The following is an 18,706-nucleotide window of genomic DNA, read 5'->3' as shown; positions in this document are numbered from 1 at the left end:
TCACCAAGAACAGCTCCTTGAAGACTTAGATGAAGATTGATAACTGTTTTTTAACAGTTAGAGCCAAAGGCAACCATTCCCATCTCCACTTTGTGTGCATGTGCGCAGTCTGACAAATGGCTTTCAACCCAACCCTCTATTGACCACTATAAAAAGCTATTATCTACCATAAATAAATGGCATATACATGCTGCTTCTCCCCTCTTCCTCATATCTGTATAGTTGAAAATGTTTCATTTATGACTTTTCGGTTCCTTGTACTTTAACAGCTGGCATCCTTTCAGGGCAGAAAGATTTCACTGTTTGATTCAGGTCAGAGGTAGAATTTTTCTTTCTTTGAGCAAACAGGGTCACCCTGTAATTAGAGAGGAAGTAAAGGCAAGGTTAATATTTTCAGAAGAATAATGAAATGGAAAAAACTTGAAGACAGTACCAGTATTCCTCAGGTATTCACTGGAATTTAGCTATAATATGACTAGAATTGTAGGTGAAGAGACGCTATGGGGGCAATGCCATAAAGCAAAGCTGTTGGTGCCAAAAACCTGACTATACCCATACTATAGTATTTCGCACTGTTCTATTTTCAGCTATTTTGCTTCAGACTATCTCTGGTCTATTCCTTTGGAAAAAGCCAATTAGCAGATGGAGCACATAAAGGACAGCCCTAGATCACATCTTTCAGTGAATTTTGTCTTAAAAGAGCCTGATTCATGCACCATGAGACTGCTTCATGATGTGAATCAGAACACCGGTATGTGGGAACAATCAGGAGAGTCACTTCAAAAGCTTGCTGCTGATCGAAAATAAGATCTGTGGTAGACATTTCAGAGTAATGGAGCCTTACAAAATTATTGTAAGAACAGATCTTAATGAAAGGAAAATGAGTGGAAAAGTGTTGGTTTTGTTTCAGTGAGAGACTAAGCCAAAAATAGACAGAAAATGCTATAGACAGAAAGGGAAGTAAATAATATAGGCTTATAAATTATTTAAAATATCAAAACAAGCCTGGTGAAAGCATTTGCCTTTGAATCACATTAATTTATCTAAATGTTTATACAAGCAGACTCTCATACATCAACTTATTTGTAGAAACACACTTGCCAGAGGAAAACAGTTCTGCATTATCTAGAAAGTAAGAAGTGATGAGAATTGAGAAGTGTTTAACAACTGTTTCCTACCTATGCTTTGGCACTGCTGTCCTGCTAATGGCTCTGGCATCAAACTTAGCTCTTCCTGTGTCAATGTTTGTGGTGAGCCAGAGCTCTGTGAGGTGAGATTCCTAAGTTACTACGCTGTACAGAGAGACTGGTTCTTCCCAGATTTTTCGAGATAAAGGGCTCACACAGAAGTAATTCTCTGTAGAAATAATCATCTCCCATCTCTTTCTTTCTGATGAATCTGCAACTAGCTGTACCTCTTTGGAACTTAAGGGCTCCTTGGGATTTTTATAACCGGATATTTTTTGTTCCATTTTTAATTAAATATTAGATAAGAACTTGTACAGAAATCAACTGGTAAGAAATTTGAGAGATTGAAATATGTACCTTTTGAGCTTTAGATTACTCAGACCTTCCCTCTTTTGTTAAAATTTGTAAAAATGAGATGATAATCATGTTAAAATGAAGAAATTACTCTCTTGTAGACCTCATTTTTATTCTGCCTTTCTGCTTCGAACTCTTTATGACCATTCAGGAAAGGTTTTTCCCAAACAACTGTGACATTTCCTGCACACTGAAATATCTGAATATTTCTTCATCAAGGGCAGAAGTTAACACCATGGATTAACTACTTCAGGAGAAAAAATTTTCCTTCTGTAAGTGTGCATCGTTCCACTGTACATAAAATTTTTTCTAGGAAATAATAGATCAAGAAATTAAGATCATAAATTGTTAACCTAAAATAATTTACTTCTGTTTGGGATTCTTTGCAAAAACATCAGTTTCATTAAGACCATAACATTAGACATCTAGGTTAAATATGATTCATTGTGATTCCAGGGACCTCTGGAGATCACATCCCCCGCCAAAGCGGGTCTACCTAGAGCAGGTTGCGCAGGAACTTATCCAGGTGGGTTTTGAATGTCTCCAGAGAAGGAGACTTCACCACCTCTCTGGGCAGCTTGTTCCAAAGCTTTACCACTCTCACAGTAAAGAAGTTCCTTCTCACGTTTAGGTGGAACTTCTTATTCTCAAGTTTGTGCCTATTTTCTCTTGTCCTGTCACTGGGCACCACTGAAAAAAGACCAGCCCCATCCCCCTGACACTCTCCCTTTAAGGAGGATGGGGCTTATTACGTATTGCATGATATACTTATCATGTATTGCGTGATATTAATAAGAGACTTCCAAAAATAGCTTTCTTTCAATTTTTTTAGAGTTTTGTCACACTATAGCTGCACAGCTGAATGTTTTCTGAGCAGATGTATCTCTTGGGACAAGTATTTTCAGAAAATTTCTGTTAAGTCAGATTAGCCAGTTCTAGGTAGACAAGTAGGGCAGAAGTGTTACATTTCCAGCATTTTTTTTTCTTATTTTTTTTGTAAAATTTCCCTAGAAAAGCGCAAACTTTCCCTAGAAAAGTGCAGACATTCCCTACATTAAAGTAGAAGCTTGGAATTTTGTGCAGCGCATCAATAAATTTTATGCTGCCTTTACAAGTTAGAAGCTTTTTACTGTGTCTGATACAAATGCATTTCTTTAGTCTTCATGGAGCAGGATTTTCATCTGTCCTAGCCATACAGGACTTCATATGTGTATCTGTGGGATCCTGTAGAAAATACACTCTGTGGTTATACAAATTAAAACTTGCATGTGCACAAAAGAGGTGAAGCTTACATCCCTACAGCTGTTATTTTCTATGTGGTAAACACTGATTTTGTAAAGATTTTTCCTTTTTTTTTTTTTTTCTTTGAAACATATATCTACAACATCTACATTAGAAAATCATGTAGAGTGTGTTTTATTTGTTAGCTACATATTTTCCCATAGAAAAATCTGCAGGGTCTACGATGTATAACACAGAACAATTTATTTTCTTGTAACTATCCAAAGCACCAAATGCACTTAATACCTCGTGAAAGTAATTTCTTTAAAATACAGTGTATGGCCACATATTATAAAAGTATCTGTTATAAACTATTATCTGTTATAAACTCTTACTAAAATCCATCTTTCAATAATAATTAGATTTATTTTCTTTCTATTTCTAAAAACTTTCTATTTTTAAGTTGTTTCTTAACCCCTCTTATCACACCATTTGGAAGTCTTTTGAATAAGCAGCCAAAAAGTAATAAAAACCAAAGGAGTGTGCCTGTTGCCTTACAAAGAAATGTGACATTGTTATGAATTCTCCTATATCTACATTCTCTTTTCTTGAGTACAATCTGATTAATACAGTGCTTCTTTGGGCTAATTTAGACAAATGACTATAAACCAGTAGGACTGGTTTAGTACAAGTGAGGATGTGTCTTAAGCCTAGTGCATTGTGAAGTGCTGAGATGAATAGATAAACTGAGAAAGAACGTCAGGATCAGAATACACAGAAACGATCTGAGTGATGGCAGCAAATGGAAAACTTGTACACTTTAAATTATTAACACTCATTTTTTATCATAATTTCTTGGAAGATGTAAGAAGGAATAGAATTCTGTGAAATTTTCTTGCAGGTGTAGATGCCGTTTATAGAAAAGGGAATACGTGAATGATCCTCCTGCTGTTCTTTTTTGGAACTCCCAGAAACTGTACAGAAGTGTGAAAGAAAGTCTAAAGACCTGGAATAATTGATGAGACTTATCACATTTACACTAACCATTTGGCTAGTAGAGCTGTATGAGAACATGAATGAGAAAAGTAAAAATTCTTGTATTAATGAGGTTAAAGCAGAAAGCCCTTGTATATTTCCTCTGTTTTCTTCCTCACCTCCCTTCTGTTTTCTCTATGCAGCCTTCAATTTCAGAGATGCAGAACTTTCTGAAATATAAAGGTTTAACATTTCTAAAAATAAGATGAATGATATGAAAATTATGGTTTTGCATCTTGCTAAAGCGTAGTTAAGATGTATTTGTACACTTCAGGAAAAATAAATCCTCATCAGATTAGTCAGAGATATGAAAAAAATTTGTTAAAACTTATGCCTCAGCTTGGATGCATTTTTATTTTTAAATGTAGATTTAGATGTAGTGCAGAAATTTGACTGTTTTCCTGAAGGATGGAGTCCTGATAGAGTATTGAAAAAGCTGGAAATACATTCACTTTTCAATTCCTATTTTTGGTGTAGTAATTGTGATAATTATATACTATGAGTTGGCTTTATGATATAAATATCCTTTTGAAATTGCTCTATGTTTAGAGAGAGAGGGTTCCAAAATTTTGGGAAAGGATCACTGGGCAAATTTGGATTTTGTGTATTGCTACAAATTTTATTGGACATACCAAAATTCATATATACATTCAAAAAAATCTGATCACCACGAAGATTGTGGTTGCTTCTGATATTGACCAAACCAGCAACTACGCCTAATATGATAGCAAAATTATTTTGCTTTGTTCTTATTAGTAAGCCTTTATTTCTTCTAGCACTGAATTACTAAATGTTTTGAAAAGTTCATCTGTATAGAAAACACTCATATAATTTTTCTTTTTCCTTACTTTGTTTATCTCTCTATCCTTATTTTCTTTGTGCTTTGGACTTCTGTGTGCTTTGCTATCTAAGGATTTCAAACTACTTAAAACTTCAATTAAGCTTCCGGAGTCAAGGTACAGCATTAGTCATTTAGGTTCCCATTAAAAGTCATTCAGTTTTTTCTGAAACATCACAGTTTGAAGCTGTACTTAAATTAGGTAAATTTTTGTGGGCTAATACATTAAAATAATATACAGTCTAAGATGGCTGTTTTTATGAAGACGTTTTTGAAAAAGTAGTGTCACAAATCAGAACGCAGCTTTTCAATCATTGAATAAATTGGCTTAATATAAGCAGATTTTAATCAAAACAAAATGTGTCTGATGCAAATATGTCTACATGTATTTAATTCTGTGTCTACTCTGATGGTGAAGCTGAATTCAGTTTATGAGAATCTGATTATTAGAACTGGCATCATAACGTGATAAAAAGTTTATTCTGAAAGCAAACCCTAATTAATGGAGAACTTCATTGGAACAAAAAGATATTTACAGTGAAATGCAATTGATGGAGACACAACTGAAAAGAAAATAAAATGTAATGTTAGAAGGTCACTTTCCTGTAATCTGTCTTGTCTATGGTCTGCATATAACATACGGGTTGATTAAAGATTATACAAAAATGACAAAAAATAATGAAGAATCTAAAAATCACTATGCTTACAAGCCTAAAAAAACCCCAGACAAACAACCCCAAACATAAAATAACTAATTTCTAAATCTAAACAAAAGGTTGATTTTCTAAATCACAGGCCAGCAGTCTCTTAATACCTTTTCCTTTGGGTATTACTGATTTTAAGGAGGTGTTAATCTAAAAGCAAAAAAAAATTGCTTATTAAAACAGAGCCAATTAATAAAGAAATTATAGAAGACTGACAAAGCAGAATTCTGTTTTGAAACAAATGTATACTCTTTTATGGGCTAGTTATGTTTTACACTGCTTAACAATTTGTTTTCTCCTGCAAACATGAACTTTGCAATGCTGCACATGTAATCATGTTTTTTGCTGAGGATATTAAAATCTGTGTCATTAGTTCTTTCTAGGGGAGAGAAATGTAAATGGAGCTTGCTGAAAGCAGGAGAAGGCAATTTGTTATGAAGACACAGAACTGTTTTGTTTCTGCATTTCAAAGTCATCAATGTACATTTATTTTTGTGATTTTATTTAGAAGTTTGAAGGCATGAAATCTTTGAAATCCTCAAACACTGTGAAACTTACAAGATACAAAAATAGAATATGTTGAGATTAATTCTGTAGAATGCTTTTTTATCTCAATTTTTTTTTATTATTAGATTTGCATTTAATCTCTGGATTGTCTAGCTTTGTGCCTCTCTAGTTGTTTGTGTTGCCAAGTGTACTTTCTTGCTGCATGTGTATACAAAGATGTTCAGTGTGTATGCAGAGTAGAATCTTTCTGTAATTATTTATGGATCCCTCATGCAGAGGGACTTTTCATGTGATGTGCTAAGTCTTGAATACTGAGCTAATATAATAATAGCAGGCAGCTCTTTATTATGGATGTTGTTGATGAAGTTGCAGTGATTGCAATCATATTGATTTTTGAGCAGGGGAACAGATGACCACCAAAGACCAAATGATGACCCATTGTTCCCAGTAATTAGGCTTTTGCTATCTGTCTTTAAGGTATATAACAGAGTGTGATAGGGGGTTTTTATTGCAAAAAGTATTATAGCACATACCATACTTTCTAAAGTTCAAAAGAAAGGTTGAAAATAATTTTTTTGACCTTTATTTTTTTCATACAGTTAACAGCGTTTATTCCAGATAAATGTAGGAGACCATATAGACTGAAGTATTTATATTGGGAACTTTTTCCTCTTTCTATAACTGGAAAGAAGTAAACCACGCTGAAATACAGGGTAGTGGCAGATAACCTGTCCAATAAATGATTAATTTAAAAATAAGAGAGAATGAGAAGCTGATCAGAAACTTAAGGAAATCTGTCATAGCTTAACCTTACATCAGACTGGCAAACCTTGTGTAGAGAGACTGGCTTTGAAACTAGACTGTCATCCACTCAAAATTAAACATTGAAGAAAAAGATGCATTTCTGAATATTCTGTGACTCTACCAATTCCCTTAATTGAATTTTTCTCTCATACTTAAGATTTAAGCTTTTGCTCCACAAGAATGACCAGATGTCCTTGTCAGAAAATCTAATTAAAAATTTTCCTATGCACTTCGGGGTGTATGCTAAATCTTTAGCAGTTTATTTGCTAAAAGGAAATTCACATCTTGAATCAAAGGTCAAGCAGATGAGAGAAATACTGGTGCTGTTCTTATTTCAGAAAAACCTGTATTAAAGCTACTTGCTAACTATATCTCCGGTGTAATTGCTGGCAAAATTTCACATTGTCTGAAAATTTCACCTCCAGTAACTTAAAATGGAGCTGCAATGAGTGGCTACCCATCTAACTCATTTTCAGATACTTTGAGGTTCTTAGCACCATAAATATTCTATCAAATTACATGATTACCTGAGATTTTTTTGTGAGATGAAAAGAGTTCTGCCAATTCAAAATTTTATACCAGGAAATATGGTTTTATTCTGTCAATAATAAAAAAGCATATTCCTAGGAAGGAATGTAATGACAATGTAGTGACAAGAAATGTGGCAACAGCATCACTATTCTTTGCAGTACTTTTCCTATTCTTTTTTTCTCTTGACATTTTCTCAAAATTTGTAATTGTTTCATGTTCCCCTTTGCCGTTTCTCTGATAATAGGAGATCAAACTCTGAGACATTGAGACGAACGAGGAAAATCTTTTCCTTTCTCTTTTTGTGAGAGAAAAAATTACATTTTTAAAAAAAATAATACATACATAGCCTATTAAAAAAACTTCTAATTTTTATAGATTTAAAAATAATTGTTTGTTAGTTTTAAGGCCTTTTTCAATGATATAAGAAATACATAATTTACTTTGTTTGGATGTTGCAACAAGTATTTTGATCATGGGGAAAATAATTTGCATCTGTTTTGTGTCTACTTAATATCACATGTACATCTCCGTAAACAAATACCCTGTTTAAAATTCACCAGGCAACTAAATGTTAAAAAATATTCTAAGCAACTGTGGTTTAATGGGATGATTATTCAGTTGAAATACTACCATATTGTTTTTAAAGAGTTTATGCTAACAAGTTATTTGATTTTTAAAAAATTTAGATTAACATTGTTTATAGCTTGTTGATGCTCATATCTTGTTCCCAGTTGGAATGCATTTTTTGGGGTGAAAACAGAATCTCTACTGCTTGCTTAATTGTACCCCAGGGTAGAGTTGGGTATGTATCGAGAAGGAAGAAAACACCAGCTTTAATAAGCATACAATGCAATTTAACAGTTCATAAAACAGTAAAATTTAATCCCAGGCTGAGAGATTTATTAAATCTCACTCAGCAAAATGGTTTTGTGGGATGTGTTAGCAAGTAAGAATTAAGTGAAATGATTTCAGGGGCAATAGATTTTATTACCTAAGGAGGGGAGGAACTAGTTTTGCAAGCCATTTCGTCTTAATTTCATTCACTCATTGTAATTGCCTTGAAAAGGAGAGCTTTCTGTGAGGAGTATTAATATGTTGGATCCATGGTATTTGTGTGCATGCTACTACATTTTTCAGGCATCATCTAACCGAAATATCTTCTGTTGGTGGTCTTGTGCAGCAGTTCTTGTAATGACTGTTAAAGATTTTTAAATCTAATACAACTTAAGCCTCTGTCTGCGAGATAAAATTACTTCTACTAATTTTTTCTTTGTTTTGTCATTTTTGCATCCATGCTTGTTCTTCTGTGCTTTTTAGCTTTCCCTTCTTCCCTGGTTTCTGTTCCCCTCAATGGTTATTATCAGTCTTTGTTTTCATAAACTGCAGGAATGATGTTCTTTCAGTCTCTTCTCTAATACTTCTGTCAGAGGATTCCCAAGTCTGCTTTATTCTTCCAGGCAGTTATTACATCCCTGTGAGATAGTATGCTGACTTCTATTGCCTGCTTATGTCCCAATTATATAAATGTTAACATTTCATTCAAATGTCCAAAAATTTTTTTTTAAAAGTTAATTTCTCTCAATACTTTTATTCCTGTAGCCTTGTATGGACAAACTCCTTGAAGACACTGCTCAGAATCCAAGTGTGCTCACACCTATCTTACTTAATGCTCTGCTAGTATCTTTGTTACTATGAATTGCTGAAAAAACTTTCCTTCCATTATTGCTGCCCAAGTGTTTAAACTGTATTCAAACTGTAATATGAGTTTCTTTGGGGTGCATATCCTATAGAGATATGGGATACCAAGAGAATATGTTAGTGATCTTGGCCAGGTTTGCCATATTTTGGACTGATAAATGATTTTTTGTTCCCTAATTGTCTTGAAATCATTCTTAACCTGTTGTATGTTATGATAACATAAAAGCATTTATTTGTTTTATGCTTTCCAATATGGTTGGAAATATTTAAGTAAAGATAAGACATACCTACCTGCCCTACTTACGTAAGGTTAACTTAGGTTTTTCTCTCTATCTGCATGGCTTTTTTGCTGTATTGGTTTGCTCTAGACTTTACTCCCAGCTGCCTGGAACTTCTGTACAACTCATGTCTTGGGTTACATTCATTAGAGAGAACTGTTTCTTGATATGGAATGGCATGGGGCAATTTAACCTTTACAGCTAATGTCTTGTCTAATTCTTCCTAAATGTCCTGAAGGACATTTCTCCTGAAACTAGATTACACTATGAAGTGTAAATCTCATTGTTGAAAGCTGTATTTCATCAAACTATATATTCATAAATCTATAGAATAAAAAAAATAACAGTGTGGGGACAGTATGTGTATGATACTTATTTACTTTTGAGTGAGGACAAGTATGAGGACAATTACTTTGTGGCTGTAAAATAAGTATGGCGTGGCATGATTAACTCTTCTATCTTTTTTTTTTTTTTAAGTTTACTTTAAGACGTTGCATGATTTTACTGCAATGCAAAACTGTATTAAAAAAAAATAAATTAGTTTCATTTCATAGTGTGTAAAGGATAATCCAGTAATTTTCTGTCAAACAGGACAGCTTTTAAAGAAAGTAACAGACAGTGTTAGTAATGAGAGCTCTTCTGCACTGTAGGTGGTCACCCCTTCCTGGCTTAAGAGTTGTCAGACTTTTCTCACATCTTTGTTCTTACCTGTTTTTCCCCCCAACTTGTTTAAAAGAAAGGAAGTGAAGTCAGGTTCTATTATTAAGTCAGTCTTCAAAGGCGAACAATAATTATACTAAAACTTACGCAGTCTGTCTGTGTAGCTAATGGAAATTTAGTACAAATTATTTTATATGATGAAATAAGTTTCAGAATGCATTAAAGGCTCCACATGAATTGCTTTTAATATATTCACACATTTTCAAGGACTTTGCTAAAAAAAAAAAAAGTGGAAAGTGGTCTTTCACTTTTATGCGTTTATCTGGATAATTTTGTCATGGTCACCTAGGAAACAAATGTAGATATACATTTGCAAGCATTACATTCAGTTTCATTGCGTTTTTTATACAACTAATGAAGTCACAATTGAAAAGAATTTAAGCCTCACTTTAATTAATGCACAAAATTTTACTGAATACATTAGTGACCGTTAGACACTAGGCAAACCCCTCTGAACTGTTATTTTACAAGGGCAAAATTTGACTGACTGGACACAAAAAGACAGAGATAACCTTGAAGAGAATAATGAGCTGATTTGAAAAATATAAGCTATCCTGCTTAATGTAGTAGTACTTATTCACATAATATGCAGGTAAAGATAGCATAAGAACTGAAAAGTAGAAAAGTATACGCCTACTTTACTAATCAATGAAAAAAGCTTGACTCATGTGATGCAGTATTTCAAGTGAACCATACAGTGTCCTCTCTGGAAATTTTTAGTTAGTCAATTGAGTTTAACACAGAACTGACTAGAGAATCAGAATACTACCTTTCAAAATTATATTTTTTTTTTTACTTCAGTTTTGTTTTTCATGGACCGTTTTGTTTGTTAAAGAAGTTTTTAAAAAATAATTCTAGCAAATATTTGTATTTGAATAAAAATCTAGATATATTTAATTTATGTGGTACTGGTAACCTGATGCTAATGACAGTAGTGACTGGTAAATGCAGATTCAGATCTCCATCTTGTGATAGGACAGGACCTCTCAAATGATTTATATTACATTACTGCATTTTCTTTCTCATTTGCTTTGTCTTTGATGAAGAAATATATTTTGACATCTTTTCTAAATCAAATATTTAAAACTTTTGTTGTGGAAAATCCAGTCTTGTTAGATTGTATAGAGAGTTTCAAGTTGTGTCATAGAAGAGTTGTATCTGAATTTAATTTTGATACAAATTTTGAAGTTCTATTCCTTCTTTTACACACCTAAAATCTTTCATTACCACCCCCCTTTACCTTCTTTCTTTTAGAGTTAAATGGATATTAATTAGCTTTTACAAGAAATGCCTTGAATGAATAAAGTGAAATTCAAACACAAAATACAGATCACTGTAAACAAGTGCATATCATACTTGCGAGGATGGTATCTTTAATAATATCTTACACTTACCATAAAAGTATTTTGCAAATGTTAAGGAGTCTAATCCTTATAAAGGTAATATATGTAATACTTTAGTTAGCTAACTAAACTCATACTTGGCCGTCATCTTTGGCTCCTTTTCTGTGGAAAAAGTTCCCCACAGTCACTGAAAAAAATTGGTAGATTAAAGAGGGCAAGTATGAGATCTTGTGTGTCACAGATTTATAAATCCAAGAATCTTCTAAACAACTGATATTTCAAATAACTCATTCTTTTCTGGGATCCACACTGGATCAAATACTAAAGAACAAAACCTAAATTTATTAAGCTTCTCTTTTCCATTGAATTATTTCATGTCACTCAATATAGAAAATTTCTTGGTGTTTTCAAATACTTCACAGAGCACCTTTTAAGCTGAAGACCATATTTCTTCACAGACTTTTATGAGTAAAAAATTTAATTAAGGAGAAAAACAATCACATTAGTTTAATTTAACATTTAATTGAAAACCTGAGGGTTTTTTCATGCTTTCAAGCTGGTTTTAATCATCTGTATTTGAGTAATTGAAAGTTCTTCCAGATCATGCCTGTGTAACAGTTCCTTTTTTTTCCTAAATAGTAGATTATAGAGGACTATAATTTGTCATAGTAAAAGTTGAAATATGATTTTTTTCTGTTTGAGAAGTTCACTGTTTCTGATATAGCTCATGAAGAAACAGAATTAGCTAGCAGTCCTCCATCTTAAATTAGTATTAAACCTGATTGCATAATAAAAATTATGGTTTTGAAAAATTGAAACACATATTTTTGCAATTTAGAGATAATTCTGGAGCACTGAGATATGACCAGAGAGGAGAGGTTTATTGGTACATGAAATCCTCATACAGTTTAAAGGAGGCAAATGGAAATGTCATACAAAAACACTGTTGTGCAAATAAGGTGCACACAGACCTAGATCTTGGGTTGCAGCTGTAGTGAATAAATAGCCCATCTGGTTTCAGGATTTTCAGTTGATTCTTGTCTAACCTGCCACCAGTGCTCAAAGTCACTAAAAATCATACCTTTTGTATGTCATAAGAAAGTGCAGAAAAACTTTGCAGAGGGTTTGTCAGTTCCATTATGTGGGGAAGATTTCTTCTTGGCTGCAATCCAGGCTATAGGGGGTTTCTTCTGCATCAGCTTTGCCCATATAGGTTTGAAACCAGTAAAAAACAGTACCCAGCTCCAAGCCCCCAAAACTCAAACCCTCCTGACAACATTGATTAACCAGGACAAGCAAGCGTATGACAGAAACCACAGCATCTATCTACTAGAGCTTGTCACATGCTTTTGACATCTCTGGATGCGGTTGGGAAGAAAAAGACCACCCCTTACTCTGAGGAGGCCTGGGAAGAAATATTAGTTTCTGTCTCTGATAATAGAGAGGACTCTTTTTCTACCTTCTTTTTACTGAGTCTAGCTCCACAGAGCCCTTTAACAGTGAGATTAGAGTACTTGCATGGAATTTGTTAGACAGTCTTTAGCAATTAATTTAGCAAGACTCAAAAATAATTATACAGAAACACATGTGAAAAATAGAGGTCTACACAACAGCCACAATAAGACAGGAGGTAAAGGAAGGCCAGAACAGTATTGAGAAGAAATGTGTAGTATCCAACTAAGTTCAGGATGAAAATCAAACACAGATTGGTACTTTCTCTCTGTTTGAGATATATTGTGACTGAAACCACATCTCTGATTAAGCTGTTACCTCTGAGTGATAACAGCTTTCTTGTTACTTGACAGAGTCAACTGAAAAACAGACTTGTGGTCACAGATATCTGTCATCTGACATCTTAATCTCCTTTTATTTGAATTTGATGAAAAATTTTTGTAGCTTCTGAAATTGTAGAATTTTTTTTATTTTGTAGTTGTAGAAATACAAATGACAGTATCATGAGCAGTATTTTAGATGAGCTTATCTGTATCCAAGCCAGTCATGATAAATACTAGGTAGGATTGTGAAACCAAAAAAATCCTATGACCCATGGTTCAGAAACTGTACCAAGATCTGGTTGTGAAATACAACATAATTCTTAAAAGTTTTATACAAGTTGACTAAAACAGTACTAATCTCATTTTTCAATAAGATTATTTTCTTGTATTATGTGTGCTTCAGTGAATAGAAACATCGCAGCAGGCTTCTGTCTGAAATTCAGGAACCATTGCTTCTCCTAAAGTTTCTACCTCGTCTTCCTTCCAGACTGCTAATCTATTTAGATAAAATAAAAAATCCTAAAAACTTAGTTAGGGACATTACCACCCTGGTTCCCAAACAGTCTCTTGATGAAACCTGCAGTACTTCCTGTAGAAACTATGATTCCAAAAGTGTGATTTAAGGAATAGAAAGTGTTATGGACAAAGGGCAGTGAGACATAAAGCTTATCAAGCTTAATGAACGAGGATGCAGAACTAGGCCAACAGCTATCAATTCCTGCTGTCTGTCAGAGGAAGAGTGAAGTGACCAACCAAGAGGAAAGCCCAACTTGCAAATTCAAGTATATACTTTATATTTTTTTCCTGAGTTGTGTGCTGTTTATTTCTCTTGCAGCAAAATCAATAATTGCACCAGTGAGATGAGTGCAATATTGAATCACTAAACTAATATATTTTTGAGTATATGGTTCTGTCTTTATTCAGTACAAACATTTAAGCCTACATTTAACTTTAATCTTCCTATAGAAGGTGGATTGTGGAATCTTATCCTGTGTAAATAAGGGATTTATCCTGTATCATCTAAAAGTCAAATAGGGCACTGAGCTTTTAGCTAGTGATTAGTATATATTGTGTGCATTTAAAAGAAGCATATTCTGATTTAGATTTATTTCCAGTTAATCAATATTCACCAGTCAAATATGAAGAATATTATCAGAATTTGAATTGTTTCTAAACCTGAAATGGCTTTTTTAATGCTTCCACTGGAGTTGACAATCTTGCCATCCTACAGGTTTACAGCTCAGTGGCTTATAGAACTTGACAAAAAGCCACGTTGCTCTGCATCTGGTATAATGTCTTTTTGATTCCTGCTGATGAGTCTTATCAGTTCCGTGTCCAAATTTAGATCTAATTGATCAGTTAATGCTGTTTTTGAACTTTTGGCTGCTTCTTAATAGGCTGCTTTTGCTAAAGTCTCACAGCAATTTCCATTTTCCTTCACTGGTGTAAGGACTACTTTGCAGTTTTCAAAGTGAAACTGATTAAAAAAGAAAAAAGAAAGTTTGCATTTCTAAGCCAGAGTAATCTGTTGTACTTATTGTATAATTTATTTTAAAAAACTGTTGTCTAGACTCCAACTACTGCCAAGTAATACTTCTAGAATATTAAGCTTTGTATGACGTTTACTCAGCATGTCATTCCAACTTTTGGGTATATCGCTGCCTCCTTGTCAAATATCAGCTTGCCTTAAAAGCACTTTAATGCCTTGAAGATAATGAACAATTTGGCAGCAAAAATATTTTCTGACTGATTTGGAGCCCCTGCATAAACTACTTGCTGCCTGAGATCATTGAAACCTATTATACTGGCTATTTAAAAATTAGGATTTATTTCTGTTTGAATTTTGAAATCTCTCCTTAGGAGAGCCATTTAAATGTAAACATATATTTTCCCCTTTAACAGTAGCTTATGGGCTATAATGGTAGAGTATTTTTGCATTTTTATGTTTAGTTTTATCATAAAGAGCCTTGGGATGCATTTGCATGAAAGGCACTATATAAGCTCATTTCGTATTGCATTGTATTGTATTGTGACAAGTGCAATAATCTCCAGGTTTCCTATCCATTAAAGAACTAATTTCACAGCTCACTAATTATGTGAATGAGAAGGGGAAATAGGTCGTTTTTCTCTAAGGTATACTGAGCAGATGGCATGGCATTCATTTCCACCAGCTGAATCTAAGGTCCTCTCTTGCTTTTGGTTCCAAGGCTTGCCTCCGTTTATCAAATAGAGCAGGAGAGAGATGTCAGTTTCTTGTAAAGCGTGACAGCAAGTACTGAGAGGCTGTCTCTGTTCCTTGCTAATACAACATTAGCTAGCACATACCAGTTCTAAATAGCCTATTTATTGTGGGTGGGACATGAAAACCATTAAAATGAATGTGCATTTTAACGCAATTCTAATTTGCCTCTGATTTATAGAAGATTTCAGTTAGGTCTGTCCTAGGGATTTAAACTGACACCCATAAAAGTTATTAATCATCAGTTGAATACCTTTGAGACTGTATCTAGCCTGTAATTTCAAAACAGAGAAACATTATTTCCTTGGCCCGTGCACTTTCCTTCATAGGTAAGATTTTGCTATCTTGCTAATCTTTTGTTTTTTCTTCTTTTGCTTCTCTCATGGAAATAACTAACTTGAATCAAACACACCTAAGGTGATTTATATAGCCCCCAAATATACTGCTGTTTAAAAGTAATGTGAGTAATCAGAGAAACCACTCTTCCCCTGTGATCCTGCAAAGTCAGTACTTGGGCCCTTATTTCAGCATTATAAAGAGAAAAGCTGAGGCTGAAGGTCCTGACACATCGAACGTAGGACTTAGTAACAGGGCTGCATTTTAAAGTGCTACAAAAGAAATCAGATCATTTTCTCCCTTTAACATAATAAATAGTGCTATTTTTCTCGTTTCCTTCTCTCACTGCTGTTCTCTCACGTTTTTGCTTTGTGTTCATGGTTCTGATGTTGTTCTCATTTCAGACGGATGCAGCACTAATGTATGATGCAGTTCACGTGGTGTCAGTGGCTGTCCAGCAGTTCCCACAGATGACTGTCAGTTCACTACAGTGTAATCGCCACAAACCATGGCGCTTTGGGACCCGCTTTATGAGTCTCATTAAGGAGGTAAGTCACTAATAAAGTATACTGCTTCATTACTTTCCTTTCTCATGACTCCCATTTTCTTTTGTTCCCACTCCACTTGAATTCTGCATTTTTTTTTTTCAGTAGATAGGAATCCCTCAGCTTTTTACATGTAAAGAGTTTAGCAGGCAAGACAGCATTTTTATTTGAAAGGGGATTTTCTTGAGGTATTAGTTGGAACAAAGAAATATAAAAGGGTGAAGTAACTGCATTCTAAATAAAACTTTTGTTCGTAGATAACGGGGGGAGAAGGGGGCGATATACATTTGTCACATAAAATCCTATGAAAAATTCAGCAAATAAATATTGGCATAAGTTTAAACTTCAAGAATGAAGTCTAGTCCCTGGTTTTTATTTTTATTTTCCTATGGTAAATTATTATATGTGGCCTTGCTGTCCTATTATACTGTTTAGATACTGATAGTGACTTAAAGTAAAACTAGGAGTTTTAAGGTGCTAAAGTGAACACTGTAAAGTATTCAAGTCTCTTGTACTGTGACTCCTAATACAATACTTCTCATTCTAAATATCCAAAATACTATCATAAAGAGAACTATTTGCAATGGGATATTTTCCTGGTTTTAATATTGGTTCCTCTTAGGATGATAATTTTCTTTTCTACATTGCCTCCTCTACTTTGGAATAGTTTCATAACTAGGTAAACTTTAAGTTATAAAAAAAAAAAAAGAAGATATTGCACTTTATTAAAAGTAAGGTATCATCTTTGGAAGACTGGCTCAGTGACCTCAATTTTTGCTATCTCAGTGTGGCTTCGGCATCTTGGAAAGGCAAACCTTTATTTGAATGAAAATTCCTGTCATAAAAATGAAATCCAGCATTCATGAAAGAGATTAGTGCTTGAGGGGAATGAGGGGGGCTGGGGCATGAAGGGAAGCAGAAGGGGAAATGTGTGCATGAATGATGGAGGAATGAAAATATAACAGCCTTTTATCTCATTTAGTAAGAAGAATCTATTAGCTAACATGGAAAGTTGTTTAAAAAACTGTCTGTGAAGACTGAAGAAAGGTTGATTTAATTAGCAATAAGTGAATAAAAAATATTTTTTTAAAAAATCAGCCACAAGGTAAATTACTTAGAATAAATAATTAATGTTCCTACTTTGGCAGAAGTAAAATTTCTTCTTTTTGGGCAACAAAAGGAAGAGGTAATTATTTATAGAAACTGTTTTTTTCTTTCTCCATAGGCCCACTGGGAAGGCCTTACAGGCAGGATAACTTTCAACAAAACCAATGGCTTAAGGACAGATTTTGACTTAGATGTTATCAGCCTCAAGGAAGAAGGTCTTGAAAAGGTTTGTAAGAAGTTTACCTCCAAAGTGATGGGAAACAAAACAAAAACCCACCCCTAAAGCCAGTAGCATTTTCAGTAACTTTTCATGTGTTACATAAAACAACACACCTGTACTCAACCTGATATCTAATTTTCAAAGTCTTCTAGTAAAACTGTATCTTGATGTATGACAGTTAGTGGCCTCTTAACTCTGTCCTTCTAGCCACATTCTTAGATTCAAGACGACTGAGGAAGAGTGAACAGCTGGAGCTGTAGTCATGCATTAATATACTTTTTCTTCAATCTATATTTAGTTTAGTTTTAGTTGTGATTCCGATCCCATTGCCTGTTCTCATGTGTGAACCTGTAGCTATGTGTATTTGTATTTTTTTACATTTTACTAATTCAGGAAGAATTATCCCAAACTGAATGAAATAAAATAGCATCAGTTCGGCAATTTTATGTGTTTTGAGTGGGAAATTAGATTCTCTTCTCGGAATACGAGGTTTCAATCTGTAAGCAGTAATGAGAAATTAAGAACAGGTAGCCTTGACAGGCTTGTCTGTCTTCTGACATGAATTTTTCTTGTACCAAAAGAATTGAGAAATTCTCTTTCTGTGTAGCCTGATATTGTATATATTTGAACTAAAGGCCTTGAGAACCGCATGTAGATATTTAGTCTGCCTACATGAGACCATGATGATCTAAAATCAGACCATCTTCCCTCTCCTCTCCATCCACCTTGCCATGGAGAGGCGATGCAGGAAGCTGCGTTGTCTCACATTGTTGTGATCAGCAGATAGTAGTTTTGCAATTTGCATCTGCATTGTAGTTTACACTTAGCTGTGGCATTCAGTGTTCTCTAAGTACTATGTTTTCCTTCATCTTCAGATAAAACTTTATCAGCTTTTGCCCCAAGGTAATATTGTGGCCACAAATAAAAAGAGAAATTAAGGGAAGGCACCCTGCTACAGAGTTGCATTTCATTTCTTCTATAAATCATTGAATGGAGAAGCTAGAATAAACAACATGTTTCTCAAAAACTTCCCTCCCCTCCGGTACTAGTTTTAGAATGTTAATGTTCTTTTACTAGGAAGATTTTTAAAAAGTTCAGAAGCTATGAGCTTGCTTTGAAACACTTACATAGGTAATAACATTTTGAAAATGTCCAGTGTCAAACCTGTCATTAAAGGACTAAATTGATAAACACTGATAGTGAAGAGTCTTCCTATGAAGTATTCCATGAAGGGAGCTCTGGAAACTTAAGGGGGGGGGGGGGG

The 18,706-nt window shown here is 34.1% G+C and overlaps 1 protein-coding gene across 2 annotated transcripts in view; it reads left to right on the top strand.

Moving 5' to 3' along the window:
* The window catches only part of GRIK2 (glutamate receptor, ionotropic, kainate 2), a 354,035-nt gene that overhangs the window by 168,031 nt on the left and 167,298 nt on the right, over window positions 1-18,706 (top strand). For both annotated transcript variants that reach the window (XM_014964600.1, XM_014964601.1), the window contains exons 7-8: window positions 15,975-16,118; window positions 17,341-17,448. In XM_014964600.1, the coding sequence (XP_014820086.1) occupies window positions 15,975-16,118; window positions 17,341-17,448 (252 nt within the window). The remainder of the gene's footprint in view (window positions 1-15,974; window positions 16,119-17,340; window positions 17,449-18,706) is intronic.

Source organism: Calidris pugnax, unplaced genomic scaffold (assembly GCF_001431845.1).
Source record: "Calidris pugnax isolate Ruff unplaced genomic scaffold, ASM143184v1 scaffold219, whole genome shotgun sequence".
Lineage (NCBI taxonomy): Eukaryota > Metazoa > Chordata > Aves > Charadriiformes > Scolopacidae > Calidris > Calidris pugnax.
The sequence above is the reverse complement of the archived record's forward strand: the minus strand, read 5'-3'. Positions and strand labels throughout refer to the sequence as shown.